At 36.8% G+C, this 14,934-nt stretch overlaps 1 protein-coding gene across 2 annotated transcripts in view; it reads left to right on the top strand.

Moving 5' to 3' along the window:
* CHD2 (chromodomain helicase DNA binding protein 2) overlaps positions 1–14,934 on the top strand; it is a 123,062-nt gene that overhangs the window by 44,846 nt on the left and 63,282 nt on the right. For both annotated transcript variants that reach the window (XM_037832959.1, XM_037832960.1), the window contains exons 13-16: positions 112–236; positions 2,866–3,082; positions 4,606–4,695; positions 5,560–5,750. In XM_037832959.1, the coding sequence (XP_037688887.1) occupies positions 112–236; positions 2,866–3,082; positions 4,606–4,695; positions 5,560–5,750 (623 nt within the window). The remainder of the gene's footprint in view (positions 1–111; positions 237–2,865; positions 3,083–4,605; positions 4,696–5,559; positions 5,751–14,934) is intronic.

Raw genomic sequence — 14,934 nt, 5'->3', positions numbered from 1 at the left:
AGTTTAAATTTTTATGCTTTGGTGCAGACCACATGAATTATGGCTAGCATTTCAACATTGGAGCAGGAAAAGAGTTTTCAGACTTGGGCTTTGTTACTTTTTGTTTTTTAGGCTCTAAAGCAGAGACCACGATTTGTGGCTTTAAAGAAACAGCCAGCATATTTAGGAGGGGAGAATCTGGAGCTCCGAGATTACCAGCTAGAAGGTCTCAACTGGCTTGCTCATTCTTGGTGCAAGTAGGTAGAAAAATATGCTTGAAAACTTCTTTAAGGTTTCTATTTCCTTTATTATAACATACAAAGAATTACTTTTTCTGTATGTTGCAGATATAAAAAAGATCATTTGATCATAAGGGAAATCCCTTCTGGGAGTTTTTATGCATGTGCCAATATTGCTTTATTCTAAAGTAATGTTAATTAGTTATTTTGGGATAATATGTCACAACCAGAAATCTGTTACAATATGTTATTCATGAATGTAATAGCGAGTTAATTTTTTCAAATCTTCTGTTAGAAATGGTTATTCTCAGAAAAAAAGAAAATGTGTGCGTGTGTGTGTGTATGTGTGTTTTAGCATTTGTTTTTTCTCTAGATCAGGGAAACCTTCAACTTAATTTTTGTGGCATTGGTGTAGAGTGTGATTTTTTTCTTTCCCCCCACCTGAGCTTGCTATACAGGCTATCCCATTTAGAATAAAGTCTCTGAAGATTGAATCTGTGAAAAGTGTCTTTGCTCTTGTAATGAGAACACCTTAATCTCACCAAAGAAACCCTCAAAACAGTACGGACAGTGCTAGAACTTGAGTTTTAACTGTGCTTTGGGCAGTACTTGTAACTTTTATTCACCAGACTCATCTCCAAATTTGAGTAGTCCTTTGCTGTACTTTGTGCTGGAGAATTATCTAGGCCCTGAGAATTTAACAGTGAACCCAAGACAGACATGATTTCCCTGTTCTCATGGAGCTTACACTGTGCGAAATACCTTTAATGCCACAGATTCCTTCACATGGATACTCTTAATTGCTTCAATATTTTATAGCAAAGCAAAAATCTTTATTTCAGAAATAAACTGCAGCCTCAATGGAGAAAAGATGGTTTCTTTTAAGAGAGATAAATTTACAATGACTGTTTCCCAAGCGAGCCACCTACTATTCTCTTTCTTGTAAAATCTAGTATAACATTCTATTACCAAACTTAGAGGTATTAAAGAACTATAGTTTGAATACCTGAGAATGTGGGTTTCATGTACTATTTTAAATTTTTGAAAACTATTTTCCTTTCAGAGAATAGCGTGACTTTATTTTCCTATGGAATAGTTTTAAAGCTAGTTAGAACCTCAAACCCTCTTAATTTTCAGTTGAGGGCTCTTAGGAGCCAGAGGTATTGTATATCTTTTCCAAGGTTTCATGTGTGTTCCTTGGGCTGCATTTTTTACTTTAAATGGACCAACTCAAAATCAACTGAAAAATTCAGGCCTGAGCAGTTTTGAGGCCCTGAATTCAGGAACATTACGTTTAGTAATGTGCTGTTTTGATACGGTTTCAGAAAAGCAGGTGAATCAGTTCAGATAGACTTTACTCTGTATATGTTGATAGTGCCAGTTTGCTAGGAAGGGGAAATATTGGAGGAAGATTAAACCTATTTTCTCCTGAGTGTGGAAAGGTGAGAATAAGAAATTATTCAAAGGACTACATTATAACTGAACAGAATATAAAATTAGGTGTACCTGCAATTTATAGAAATTAGGCTTCATTTCTCCCTTTTCCCAGTGAATTCTACTTTGTTCTTTTTTGTGCTTTTACCCTGTTTAACTAACTATTCTGTGGAACACAGTGTATTTTTAAAAAATTGTCTTCTTGGTGAATTGTCTTGTTTTTCTGATCAGTTTACTTTAACTTATACTGTTACTTTTAGTTCCCTCTGATTCACTGATTAAACATGTATTATAGATGGGTTAGCTTTTAGTGCCCTGCTTTTCAACAGCCTTCTAATAATACATTTTCATCTTTATATTGCTGCTCTCATATATGTGTTCTTAATTTCTTGCCAAATGCGCTATTTTTAAATTTCCTGAATATACTTTCCTAGCTTGGCCATTTCTTCCTATTTTTTTCTTATATTTAGAGAATCCTTTCTTCTTCTTATCCTGTTAAAATCCAGCTTATCTCTTAGAGCAGTGATTCTCAAAAAGTGTGGTCTAAGGATCACCTGCATCAGAATCTCTAATAGTACTTGTTCAAATTCAGATTCCTGAGCCCTTTCCCAGGTACTCTAATTCAGTTTTTGGGCAGGTTTTAGAAATCTGATCTGCGTCCTACTATTTTAAGACTGTAGTGTATTTAAAACTGGTCCTGTATACCTTCAGCATCTAGGCTTCAGGAGCAGTGTATGTAGCATTAAAGAATCCAGTGGTATGTAGTAGAATGATGTGGGTAATTTGAGCAAAGGCACATGACTCTGAGGTTATAGTGTTCACCAGCAGTGGATTTAGCCATGTCTGCCCATACTTTCTGTACTGAAGGAACTCAAGGTCATGTGCTTGTCTACATTAATATAACAAAACGTGGATTCTCTGTTCTAAGGGATAGATGTAAAATTCCTAAATGCAAGATAAGGAACACAGTCTGACCAGGCTTTTGTGATTACCAAAATCTTGATTATTTTAGATTCCTTGCATTTTGCTATTCATAGCTTTTATTTTCTTATGTAGGAGGCTTATGTATTTGCAGATAAGAGATTGTAGTTGAGGCTCACAATTGATGGCTAGTCCAACTGACGTTGTGAGGCATTTGTGTCATTGGTATATGTGCACTTAATGTTTTTTCTTTGGTAGGGAACTAATTTTTTTTTTTCTTTTCTTTTCGCAGAAGTAACAGTGTAATCCTTGCCGATGAAATGGGCCTAGGGAAGACCATCCAGACCATATCATTCCTCTCCTACCTGTTTCACCAACACCAGCTGTATGGTCCCTTTCTTATAGTCGTCCCTTTATCTACCCTCACTTCATGGCAGAGGGAGTTTGAAATCTGGGCACCAGAGATTAACGTAGTGGTTTACATAGGTGACCTGATGAGCAGAAATACGGTGTGTAAACAAAAAGGGTTGGGATAGAATATGTGTTGTAAATGTATTTTGGAAATTGACCTAAAGCCTTTATACTCTATAGTAAAATTACAATTCTGACACAATTTCTGACACTGTGCTGTGTCCTGATCTTGAGAGATTTATGTATCACAGAAATGCAAGTCACACATTCTTTAAAACATTTGCTTATTATTTAAAGAACAGCAGCAGCACTGCTTGACTGAGAATCTCTACTAGCTGGATTACAGTAATAAGTTTTTCTTCTCTGTGTCTTATGTAGTTGGAAGACCACTTTATTTATAAAGATTAAGAGTTAATGCCCAGTGGAGCATTAATATTTTTGCTCATTGAGCAGAGTTATACTATTGAAAATAATTGAGTTCTTAGAATTTGTTTAATTAGCTTAACTTGCAAGAAAATGAACCATTTAAAGACTGCAGAAATGAGAATTATTTGTCTATTATCAAACTGACTTGGACATCATGAATTTAGCTTAAATTTATCTTTGCTTAGCAGGTCTTTTCTTGATAATGACTTTTAGTACTTACTCTGTGCCAGGTCCTGTGCTGAGTGCTTTATGTGTATTACCTAGAGTGCTCATCATAGTCTTTAAAGTAGATGGTTTTCTTCTAATTGACCCAGGGAGTCTAATACCTGTTCCCAGACCAGTTAGGATGTGGCATAGCTGGGATTGAGACAGAGGTCTGTCTGGTCCCAGAGCTTTGCCCTTTCCCTGTTGCATGTTTTAATAAACTTGTAGGAGATTGCTTATAATAAAAGCCAAGCCGTCTGTAATCCTCAAACATTTGAGATACATGTTAGAATAATTTATTTTTATGTTAATTCAAATTTATTTTTATTACATATTTTCATTAAAATTATCTAACTTAAACTCTGGTAGGTTTAAGCATATAGTAGTTCCCTAGCCTTGTGAATCCATTTTTTAATCTTTACAAAAAGAAAAAAAAGAAATCCTCCCTAGACTATGCAAAATAGCTTCCAGGCAGTACTTACAAAGGTGAAGGCCAACTGAAAACTCTGTGGAAAATTGTGAAGTCAGAGTTTTCTTGGGTGACACTTTTCTGCTCTATAGTTAATGTAGGTTCTGAGTGAGTCAGAAGTTGGAATTTGTTCTGTTTGTTAATGAAAGTATTAACCTACCTGAAGAGTAACAGAATTATATTTCCTTAAGGAAATTCTCCTCTGGGAGATGCCTAGATTAGTCCAAGTTGCCAGGGTTTAATTGCTGAAGAAATGCATTTTTTTGTCAAATGCATCTCAGGGGTCCAATTTATTTAACTTCTGGCAGTCAAGTTGCTGCTGCTCAAGTTGTTGCTGCTGCTGCTTAATTCTCTTATTCTGTATTTTGGTTCCTTAAGTCAATTTAGAATGTATAAGATATTCATGAAATTCTAATCAGATTTTTAAAAATTGGCATGTTTCTCTAGCATTTATCAAGACTAGCTGGTGATAAAGGGAGGTAAAAGTAAAAATTGTGTCTTAATTACCATTTTCTCTTATAGATAAGGGAATATGAATGGATTCATTCTCAAACCAAAAGGCTGAGGTTCAATGCACTTATAACAACATATGAGATCCTCTTAAAAGACAAGGTATGCAACTGGTGGCTAAAAGATACCTTATAAAATGTGACTTGTCCAAATGGTTGGGTCAGTTCCTCCCACTTGCCGTGTTGTTGTTTTTCCTTTATTTAAAAAACAAGAAATTGCAAGGAAAAAAAAAAAAAAAGAATATTAAGCTTTTAAATAAAAAAACAGAACCTTAAATTTGAAGGGGACTTTAGGTCACCTAACCCAGTTGCCCAGTTGACTTAGGGTGAAATGGTATTGAGACCAGTAGTTTACCTGAGGTTATAGCAAGTCATTGGAAATAAGGGCTTGAATGCCATCTCAGGCATTTCTTCTTGTTACGACATGAAAGTATTTTCCAGAACAGATGATGTCAGAACAGATGATCTCTGAGGAGGAAAGAAAAATGAAGCTCTTTAAATATCACCTTTTCACAGTTACTAAGATATGCGGTAGGTAGATCCATTGGTAATAGAAGTACAAACAGGAGTTCAATTTGATGGTTCTTGTTAATATACTTCAGGGTTGGGGCCTACAATAGGCAAGAGAAAATTCGTAATTAGGATAGAATTCAAAATCTCGTGTTTTGGTTTTTGTTTTCTTTTTGCCCAGCATACCAATTTTTGTGGGCTGGCTTTGGGACATGCAGAAATACTTAATTTAAAAGACCCACCTATCTATAGCTGTAGATGCTGATATTCCTTTTTTGTAGACACCAATCTGGCCATTAATAGAATAAATAGAAAAGTCCTAATGTGAAGAATAAATGTGTCCATTTATACCTCTGTGATGGGATTTGTACAGAGTTAACTAACACTTGAAACACCTGAAAGCACTTTTGGGTTCCCGTCTGACTTGGTGGCTCGTTCTGTTTTGTTTTTACTTTAGACTGTGCTGGGCAGTATTAACTGGGCCTTTCTGGGAGTGGATGAAGCCCATCGGTTGAAGAATGATGACTCTTTATTGTATAAAACCCTGATTGATTTCAAGTCCAACCATAGGCTCCTGATTACGGGGACCCCTCTTCAGAATTCCCTCAAAGAGCTCTGGTCCTTGCTGCACTTTATTATGCCGGAGAAGTAAGCTCCTTCCTGTGTGTTTCAAAAGATGCTAGAATGTCTGAAATGCCAATGCTTTTTAACTTTCTTACTAGATCTTAGAGAAAACAGTTGGCATGGTTTGGGGAAGACAGAACATTAAACTGAGGCAGGATGAAAAGTAATCAGTGTTCCATAATAAATGATCAAAGGCACATAAATCAGCCTGTTAATGAGAAAAGCATATTGTCTACAAAAGTTTGAATCAGATGATGCATTTGGGAAATAATTGTTCAATAGGGAACATCAGACTTCCTCACTGTGGTTATAAGATAGCCATTACAATTGAAGTATACATTGTATACAATCTGACAAGCATTAAAAAAAGTCTTAAATCTGAATCATTGATTACAGAAGCACCAGCTTTAGGTCTTATTCAATTCTTTAACAAATTAAAGAACTGTAGTATGTCTTTATTTACTGTTTGCAAAGATTTTTGTGGGAGAGATGGTACACACATCTCATAAAGCTTGAAATCATCCAGTGGTGTTCCATGATACTTAGAATAAAATCTAAACATGGCCCTAATTTGGAAGATGTTACTCATTCTGGACCCTTGGCAGTACCCTGACTCATCTCTTACTACTGTCTCCATCACTCATCATGCTTCGGCCGTTTGGCCATCTTTCTGTCCCTTAAACATAGCAAGCATCTAGAATGCTCTCCCGAACTTCACATGGCCGACCACGTCTTAATATTTTTATCTCAGTTCATATGACCACTTTCTTTAAGAGATCTTTTCAGACTGCCTTATCTAAAGTAGCCCATTAGATACGCTTATTATCCCCACTGGGTTTTAGTACCTATTTTGTTTTCTTCATTTATTTCCTCATTTGTCTCCTGTCATTGAATTAAGCATTTGAAAATAGTAAGGATCTTTTTTATTTTATTCATTGCTGGTTCCACAGTGCCTAGAATTGTACCCGGCCTGCAGTAGACAACTCAATTGGTAATTGTTGAATCAATAAATAAATGCACCACAACCTTTTTTTTTTTTTTTTTTTTTTAATTCTCAAAAGGTTTGAGTGCTTACTATGTGCCATACACTGCAGGGCATTTTGGACAGCCTACTGTTCATGTGTTTCCAGGAAATTGTCCATTTCCTCTAAATTGTTCAGTTTCTTGGTATAGTTTTTCTTAGTATCCTCTTATGATTTTTTTTTTATTTCTTCAGGATCCATAGTAATTATTCCATTCTCACTTCCGATTCTGTTTGTTCTGTCTTCTCTCTTTTTGACTTTGTCAGTGTAGCTAAGGGTCTTGCTGATAATTCTCTAGCCTGTTCAGTTATTCAATTAGGTCTTTGGTTTTAGCCCTTTCTTGCGTTTTGATATATGCATTTAGAGCTATAAATTTCTCTCTCAGCACCGCTTTCGCTGCATCCCGTAGGTTTGATATGTTGTTTTCTCATTTTTATTCGTCTCTAGATATTTGTGAAAGATCTGGTTCTTTGGTGGTTATTGATCTCTAGTTGCATTCCATTATAGTCAGAGAATGTGCTTTAAGTAATTTTACTCTTTTAAAATTTGTTAAGGATTGTATGGTATATGAATAAATCTTAATAAAAAAAATTTATTAAGGCTTTTTTTGTGTCCCAGCATGTGATCTATCCTGGAGACCACTCCATGGGCAGTAAAGAAGAATGTATATCCTGGTATTTTGGGATGTAATGATCTGTATATGTCTGTTAAGTCCAGTTCATTTATTGTATTGTTTAGGTTCTCAATTTCCTTATTGGTCCTCTCTCTAGTTCTGTCTCTATATAAGAGAGTGGTGTATTGAATTCTCCAACTATTACTGTAGATGTGTCTATTGTTACCTTCAGTTTAGCCAGTGTTTGTCTCATGTACTTCGGAGCTCCTTGATTGGGTGCATAAACATTTACGATTATTATTTCTTGGTGAATTGTCCATTTTATCAATATATAGTGTCCTTTGTCTCCTATGACATCTTTGCATTTAAAGTCTATTTTGTCTGATATTAGTATAGCTACTCCTGCTTTCTTTTGGTTGCAGCTTGCTTAGAATATTTTTTTCTATCCTTTCACTTTCAGTCTCTGTGTCACAGGATCTAAGATGAGTCTCTTGTAAACAGGATATTGAAGGGTCATACTTTTTAATCCATTCTACCAGTCTGTATTTTTTAATTGGAGAGTTTAATCCATTCACATTTAAAGTTATTACTGTGAAAGGAGTTTTTGAACCAGTCATCTTATCCTTTGGTTTTTAGTTGTAATATCTATTTTTTCCCTCTCTCTCCTTTTTTTCTTTAAGTTGCTCTTACTAATACTCTTCAGTTCTGTGCCCTTCTCCTGATCTCTCTCTCCTTTCTTTTTTTCTCAGCTGGTAGAGCTCCCTCTAGTATTTTGTGCAGGGCAGGTCTCTTGTTAACAAATTCTCTCAGCATTTGTTTGTGAAATTTTTAAACTCCCTCAATTTTGAAGGAGTGCTTTGCTGGATAATTCTTGACTGGCAGTTTTTCTCTTTCAGAATATTAAATGTGTCATACCATTGCCTTCTCACCTCCATGGTGCCCGCTGAGCACTTAGTCTTATGTCTCTGAATGAGTTTATTTGGATTTATTCTATTTGGAGTTCTTTGGGCATCTTTGATTTGCATATTTATGTTGTTTAGTAGGGTTGCGAAATTTTCTGTCCCCCCCCCCCCCCCCAACTATGTCTCGAAACACTCTTCCTAGCCCTTTACTCTTCTCTTTCTGGGATACGAATGATTCTTAAATTTGTTTGCTTCATGCTGTCCATCATTTCCCTGAGGTCCATTTCAAATTTTTTGTCTTTTTTCACCATTTGTTCTTTATTTTGCTCACATTCAATTGTGCTGACCTCAAGTTCACTTCTCCTTTCTTCTGCTTCTTCAAGTCTGCTATTTTGTGTGTCTAGTATATTTTTAGTTTGAGCCACAGTGTCTTTTATTTCCATAAGGTCTGCTAATTTTTAAGTTTACTCTTTCAAATTTTTCTTTATGTTCCTCTACAGTCTCTTGGATGTCCTTTATGTCTTTAGCCATCTCGTTGAAGTTGTTTTGGAGATTTGTGTGTACTTCTTTAATTGCTCCAAATTTTGTGACTCTTCTGGCTTTTTAATTTGTTCATTTGGCTTGTCCATGTCTTCTAGATTCTTCAACTGCTTTATGCTTTTCTGTTGGCTTTGGGGCATTTGCTTGTCTTGATAAGGTTATTTTTGGGAATACAGGATTATTTGAGCATTTATGTATAATTTGGCAGAGCTACAGCTTGCTGGAGTGCAGTTTCCCTATCCTAATAGCAGGTAGCATTCTTGAGCCTCTCTTTACTCTCAAGCCAGCCTTCCTTGAACTTCTCTTGGGCAGAGTCTAAACTGAGTGGGGAACCAATCAGTGCACCAGTTCTCTGTGTGTACTGGGCATTGCTTGCCCTGAGGGTGCCATGTGGGCCCTGTGTGTTTGGCAGGGAGTCCACTAAAGGTCACTCTCCAGATCAAACGTGCCCTGGTCCCTGCCTGCCATTACTTGTGAGTTTCTGGGGTGTGGGAGGGGCTCCTGATGCATCCGTATGGTGCCGTCTCCTGTCCGTGCTTCTTTCCGGTACCGCCCAGACTTCTGTGTCAGGACAGTAAATTCTCCCTTCTGGGTTCCCTCTTGGGAACTCCTGGCCATATAAATGTGTTGGATCATGTCCCCAGCTAACTGCCAAGGTGGGTGCACGGAAGTGGAGAGCCGTTGCTCCTTCCCTTGCCCAGTGTCTGTCTCTCTGTTACCATCCCCGGAAGGCGGTCATGGCCTGAACAAACTCACCCTGTCCCTCGCGGCACCATCTGTCTGCATTTCTGCCTGCATCCCCACCACATACTGTAGGGGTCCCTTCATGGCCGGTTACACCTCATAACCACAGTCCCAGGTGTCCTCTGGCCCCGTCTAGTTTCTTTCATAGAGGAGAAGCCCATTCTACCTCACCTACTCTGCCATTTTCCTGGACATCTCTAGGTTTATTTTTTTTTAATCATATTTTTTATTGTAGGATGTAACATGTATATGTAAAAGTGATAACTTTCCAAGTGCAATTTAACAAGTAGTTAGCAAATTTAAAAAAATATTATAGGTTACAATTCCACAGTTTCAGTTATTTCCTTATTATGAAATATAGCATATATACAAAAAGGTAACAGCTTTCAAAGTATGACTTAACAAGGAGAGATATAGGAAATTTCCAAAGTTATGAATTATAGTACTATAGTTTTAGTCATTTCCTTATTGTGAAATATAACATATATATGAAAAGGTATAGTTTTCAAATTACAATTTAGCAGGTACCTATAGAACAAATTTCAAAGGATGATATGGGTTACAGTTCCACCATTTCAGTTCTTTCCTTCTAACTATTCTAATACCCAAGCAACTAAGAAAAAGAAAACTATATAAAGATTCGTTATTTATAATGCTTTGTTAAATTCCATATTGTCTACTGCTACTCCTTCCTCTAGTTTAATCACTTTCTCAATCTTCAGGGATGTTGAGACAGTAACCACCCCAACCTGTTCGTGTTGAAAACGGGTGTCAACTTTATGAGCAAAGGAAACTTATCTAGTTGATGTTCTGGAGTTGCCTCTGAGTTTTGGGACTTAGCTGGCAAAGGAACAGTCTGCAGGATTTAAGTTTCTCATGAATAAACGTAGTGAGTGAAACTTTTATAGAGTCTCAGATAGGTATCTGGGTATTCTTTAAAGTTTTCGGGACTGCCGTTGATTTGGGCTTATCATATTGTGGTCATTTGGCTTATCTAGGTGAAGCTTGCATAGGAATAACCTCCAGGACAACCTCTTGACTCTATTTGAATTCTCTTAGCCACTAAAACCTTACTTAGTTTCCTTTCTTTTCCCCCTTTGGATCAAAAAGTCATTCTCAATCCCTCAATGCCAGGGTCAGGCTCATTCCCGGAATCCATGTCCCACGTGGCCAGGAAGTAGGCCCATTTTTAAAACGTCTTTGTCAGAATGTCAGTTTTGCTTCTCCTCATTTATGGTTTCTAATGCTTTAATCTTCTCCTTTGCCTGTGCCATCACTTTGTTTCTTTGTGTGTTTATAATTTTTTGTTGAAACCTGTCCATTTTATATTGTAATATGTTATTGCTGAAATTTAGACCCTGAGTTGTCTGTTCCTTAAGTTGTATCCAGCTGGCAGTATGACACAGCTTTCCTTAAATGCCAGGGGTTAACAGAAAAACAAAAAAGAAAAGAAAGAAAACACCTTTCCCAGTCTTTGCAGACTGACCTGTGCTAGGGTTCTCCTTCAGATCTTACCATACAGTGACTTTGGAGAATAGCTCCAAGCTATTCTCCAGGATGGAGCCCCAAAGGGTCTCACTCTGCCATTTTGATCAGGGCATGGCCTTAACCTTTATTTTTGAAGGAAAGGTTAAGAATCTTCAGGATACAGGTAGAGAAACTTGGAAACACACTCTGACTATGCTGTCCTCTCTACCATTGTGACCGTTAACAGTCTTAAACTGGTTTTCTGGTCACTGTAGTGTTCTTCTGGGAGAGGAGACCCCTCAGCATTCCTTTCTCTGCCTTTTTTAGAGCAGGGTTTCTCAACCACAGCACTATTAACATTTTTGGTTGGATAATTCTGTTGTGGTGAGCCCTTCTGTGCATTTTTAGGATGTGTTACATTATGAGCCAGTGGCACCCACCCTGCTGTGACAAACAAAAATGTTGTTAGACATTGCTAAATGTTCCTTGGGGTCAAAAATCACCTCTGGTTGAAGACTACTATGTTAGAGGGCTTCTGGTGTGTTCCCATGTTGCTGGTTCCCCTATCTTCCTCCACTCTACCCCACCTCCTCATTAGTTTTTTGGCAGTTCTATTTGCTGCTTGCATAAATCCTTTGTCACTTCTTCTTACATAGATGTCTAGGAGTCATCAATAGTAATCACTCTCCTGAGTTTGGACCAGTTTCCTCTTTCTCTCTTTTCTTTAAACCTTCTTTAAACATTATGTAACAGATGCCCTACTCATGACTTCTTAGCAGAAGTTGGGTGTTTTTATTAAGTGTATTTTCCAAAGACATCGGTAATGTAAAGCAGATAATGTCAAAAGTTAATTAATGGGGGTTATCAATTATGAGTTTTTAATCTTAGTATCTGAAATTTCATGTATATTACTTCATAAGTTTTTATAGTGCTTTCCTACATTTGTCTTGTTACAGTGGAAATATTTAGTACTCCCTCCCCCCAATACTGCTCATAAAAATATGCTGACTTAGAGAAATGATAAAAACGTATCCCACTTTGCACAGTTAACAAGAAGATGGCCCAAGACTCTCAATATCAGGTCTTATATGACCAAGACTATTGTTCTTGGAACTTCAGATTCTGAAATAAAAAGTACCTCCTTTATAACCCCATGGAGATGAGGTATATCCTACATAGTAGGATTCATGGTACAATATGAGAACAATTGATTACAATGTGATTACTATTGTACAATGGTACAATGTGTTTGATGTTTGCTAAAGAATGGGGCCGAGTTTCTACCAATGATTACTTGTCTAGGGTTTGCTGTTGTGTACTTGACTGCTGGAGTGGATGGATAGGGTTTGGCTCCTAAATAGTTGTGATTTTTTGCTGCTATTAAACAACTGCGTCATTCCATCCATCATGAGCTACATTTTGGAAATGTCTTATGTATTCAGCTTTTATGATTGACGAGAGGAACTTTTTTTTTTTTTTAAGTAAATTCAGGTTTTTTGAGATATATTCACATACCATACAATCAGCCATGGTATACAATCAGCTGTTCATAGTACCATGATATAGTTGTACATTCATCATCCCAATCTATTTTTGAACATTTTCGTTACACCAGAAAGAATAAGAATAAAAAATAAAGGTAAAAAAGAACACCCAAATCATCCCCCCCATCCCACCCTGTTTTTCATTTAGTTTTTCTCTCCATTTTTCTACTCATCCGTCCATACACTGGATAAAGGGAGTGGGATCCATAAGGTTTTCACAGTCACACTGTCACTCCTTATAATCTACATTGTTATACAATTGACGAAACGAACTTTTAATTACTTTTTCTAGTAGGTGAGATCATTTGCATAATGTCATGCAAAGTTTTCTTTATGGTCAGTTGAATTCCTTATGGAATGACAGATTGGAATCAGATGCATTGGCTTTTTTTGTGGAAGAAAACTTTTCCCTTTGAACAGCTTTTAAAGTGTTGTCATTTTCAAACATTTAAAGAAAACATTGTTTTTTTCCCAAATATACATATATAAAAAGGAAACCCATTAGTTAAAGGTGTTAAGAATCCCTTATTCCTGCCTTAGCTTGCTACGTGGATGATTAATAGCCTGTGAAGTGTTTTCCCATCCTTAGCGGCAGTCTCTGAGGTACCTTACGGACTATAGAACATCTGATTTGATCATCTTGAAGGAATGGTATTGGAAAGAAGAGATTTATATTTGGTCAGATCCTTTTGTTTTTGGAAGTTAGTCCTCTTTTTAACCAACTGAAATACTGTTTCCTCAGTTCAGAGTCTATTCAAGTACCTTTCCTGCGATTTGTTTTGTATGTACTGTTTGCAAAGAAGATACGGCAAGATTGAAGAATTCAGCTTTACAAGGATAATCATATACAAATGTGTACTTCATACCCATCCCACAAAGTAACTCAGTTTGATAAAGCATATTTCAGAGCTCTTGCCTCTTAGTATTGGAATGTCTTTTAACTTTTTCTAGATCAATTTCTGATTTTTCTTTGTATCTTTCCTTTCACATACTTGTCATAGTGTGCCTTCTAGCATACCATTTCACTTGGATTTTTGTTTGTTTGTTTGTTATTCCTCACTAGAGTAAACTTCTGTTTTTCAAAAATCCAAGCTTTGGAAAATTTAGATAATAAAAATCGTTTATACTTTTGTGAGAGACATGTTAAGCACAGAAGTTGATAGCAGGGATATAGCTAAAATAATCATTCTGTCGGCTGTGGTGTGGCACTGTAAATTTAGTACTATTATTTTATACCTTTTGCATATGTAGTATGATGAATTGATAATTTTCTGTTGCAGGAATCAGAAAAACTATCTTACAGGACTTGATCGTAAATATTTTATGCTTTTAGGCTATACAGTTTTTGTTGCAACTACCCATTTCTCCTGTTGAAGAGTAAAAGCAGCCAGAGGCCATTCGTAAATGATTGTATGATATATATGTTTCTTTACATACATACATTGAGGAAATGTATGTGTCTGTAAAGAAATAGTATCTTATTTTTAACTCTTTTAATATGGTAATTGTTCTGGTTTGCTAATGCTGCCTTTTCGCAAAACACCAGAAATGGATTGGCTTTTATAAAGGGGTTTTATTTGGTTACAGAGTTATAGTCTTTTGGCCATAAAGTGTGCAACGTAAGGCGTCAACAGTCAGGTACCTTCACTGGAGGATGGCCGTGGCGTCCGGAAAACCTCTGTTAGCTCAGAAAGTACGTGGCTGGCGTTTGCTCCAGGGATCTGGTTTCAAAATGGCTTTCTCCCAGGATGCTCCTCTGTAGGCTGAAGCTCCTCAAAAATGTAACTCTTAGTTGCTCTTGGGGTGTTTGTCCACTGTTAGCTTCTCTGGAGCAAAAGTCTGCTTTCAAAGACCATCTCCAAAATGTCTCTGTAAGCTGCAGCTTCTCTCTCAGCTCCTGTGTGTTCTTCAAAGAGTCCCTCTTGGCTGTAGCAAGCTAACTCCTTCTGTCTGAGCTTATATAGTGCTCTAGTAAACTAAGCAAAGCCCATGCTGAAGGGCAGGGCAACACCTCCATGGAAATTATCTAGTCAGAGTTACCACCTACAGTTGGGTGGGTTGCATCTCCATGGAAAGAAACACTCAAAGAATTACAATCTAATCAACACTAATACATCTGCCCACACAAGATTGCATCAAAGATGATGGCATTTGGGGGGACATAATACATTCAAACTGGCACAGTAATAGTTAATTTACTAAGTTAAGTAAATTATAACAGTCTTTTGAAATTGTCTCTCAGGTATTCAGAAAATAGCCTGATATCTTCACAGTTCTTACTGATTTTTCTAGTTGCCTCACACATTTTGCATGGGGAATACCATCCATATGATTTAGGGAGTTCAGTTTACATTGCTCCTCTTGATCCTTATTCTT

The sequence above is a fragment of the Choloepus didactylus genome, chromosome 4 (assembly GCF_015220235.1).
Source record: "Choloepus didactylus isolate mChoDid1 chromosome 4, mChoDid1.pri, whole genome shotgun sequence".
NCBI classification, from domain to species: Eukaryota; Metazoa; Chordata; class Mammalia; order Pilosa; family Megalonychidae; genus Choloepus; species Choloepus didactylus.
Note: the sequence above shows the minus strand (reverse complement) of the source record. Positions and strands in the feature narration are given on the sequence as shown.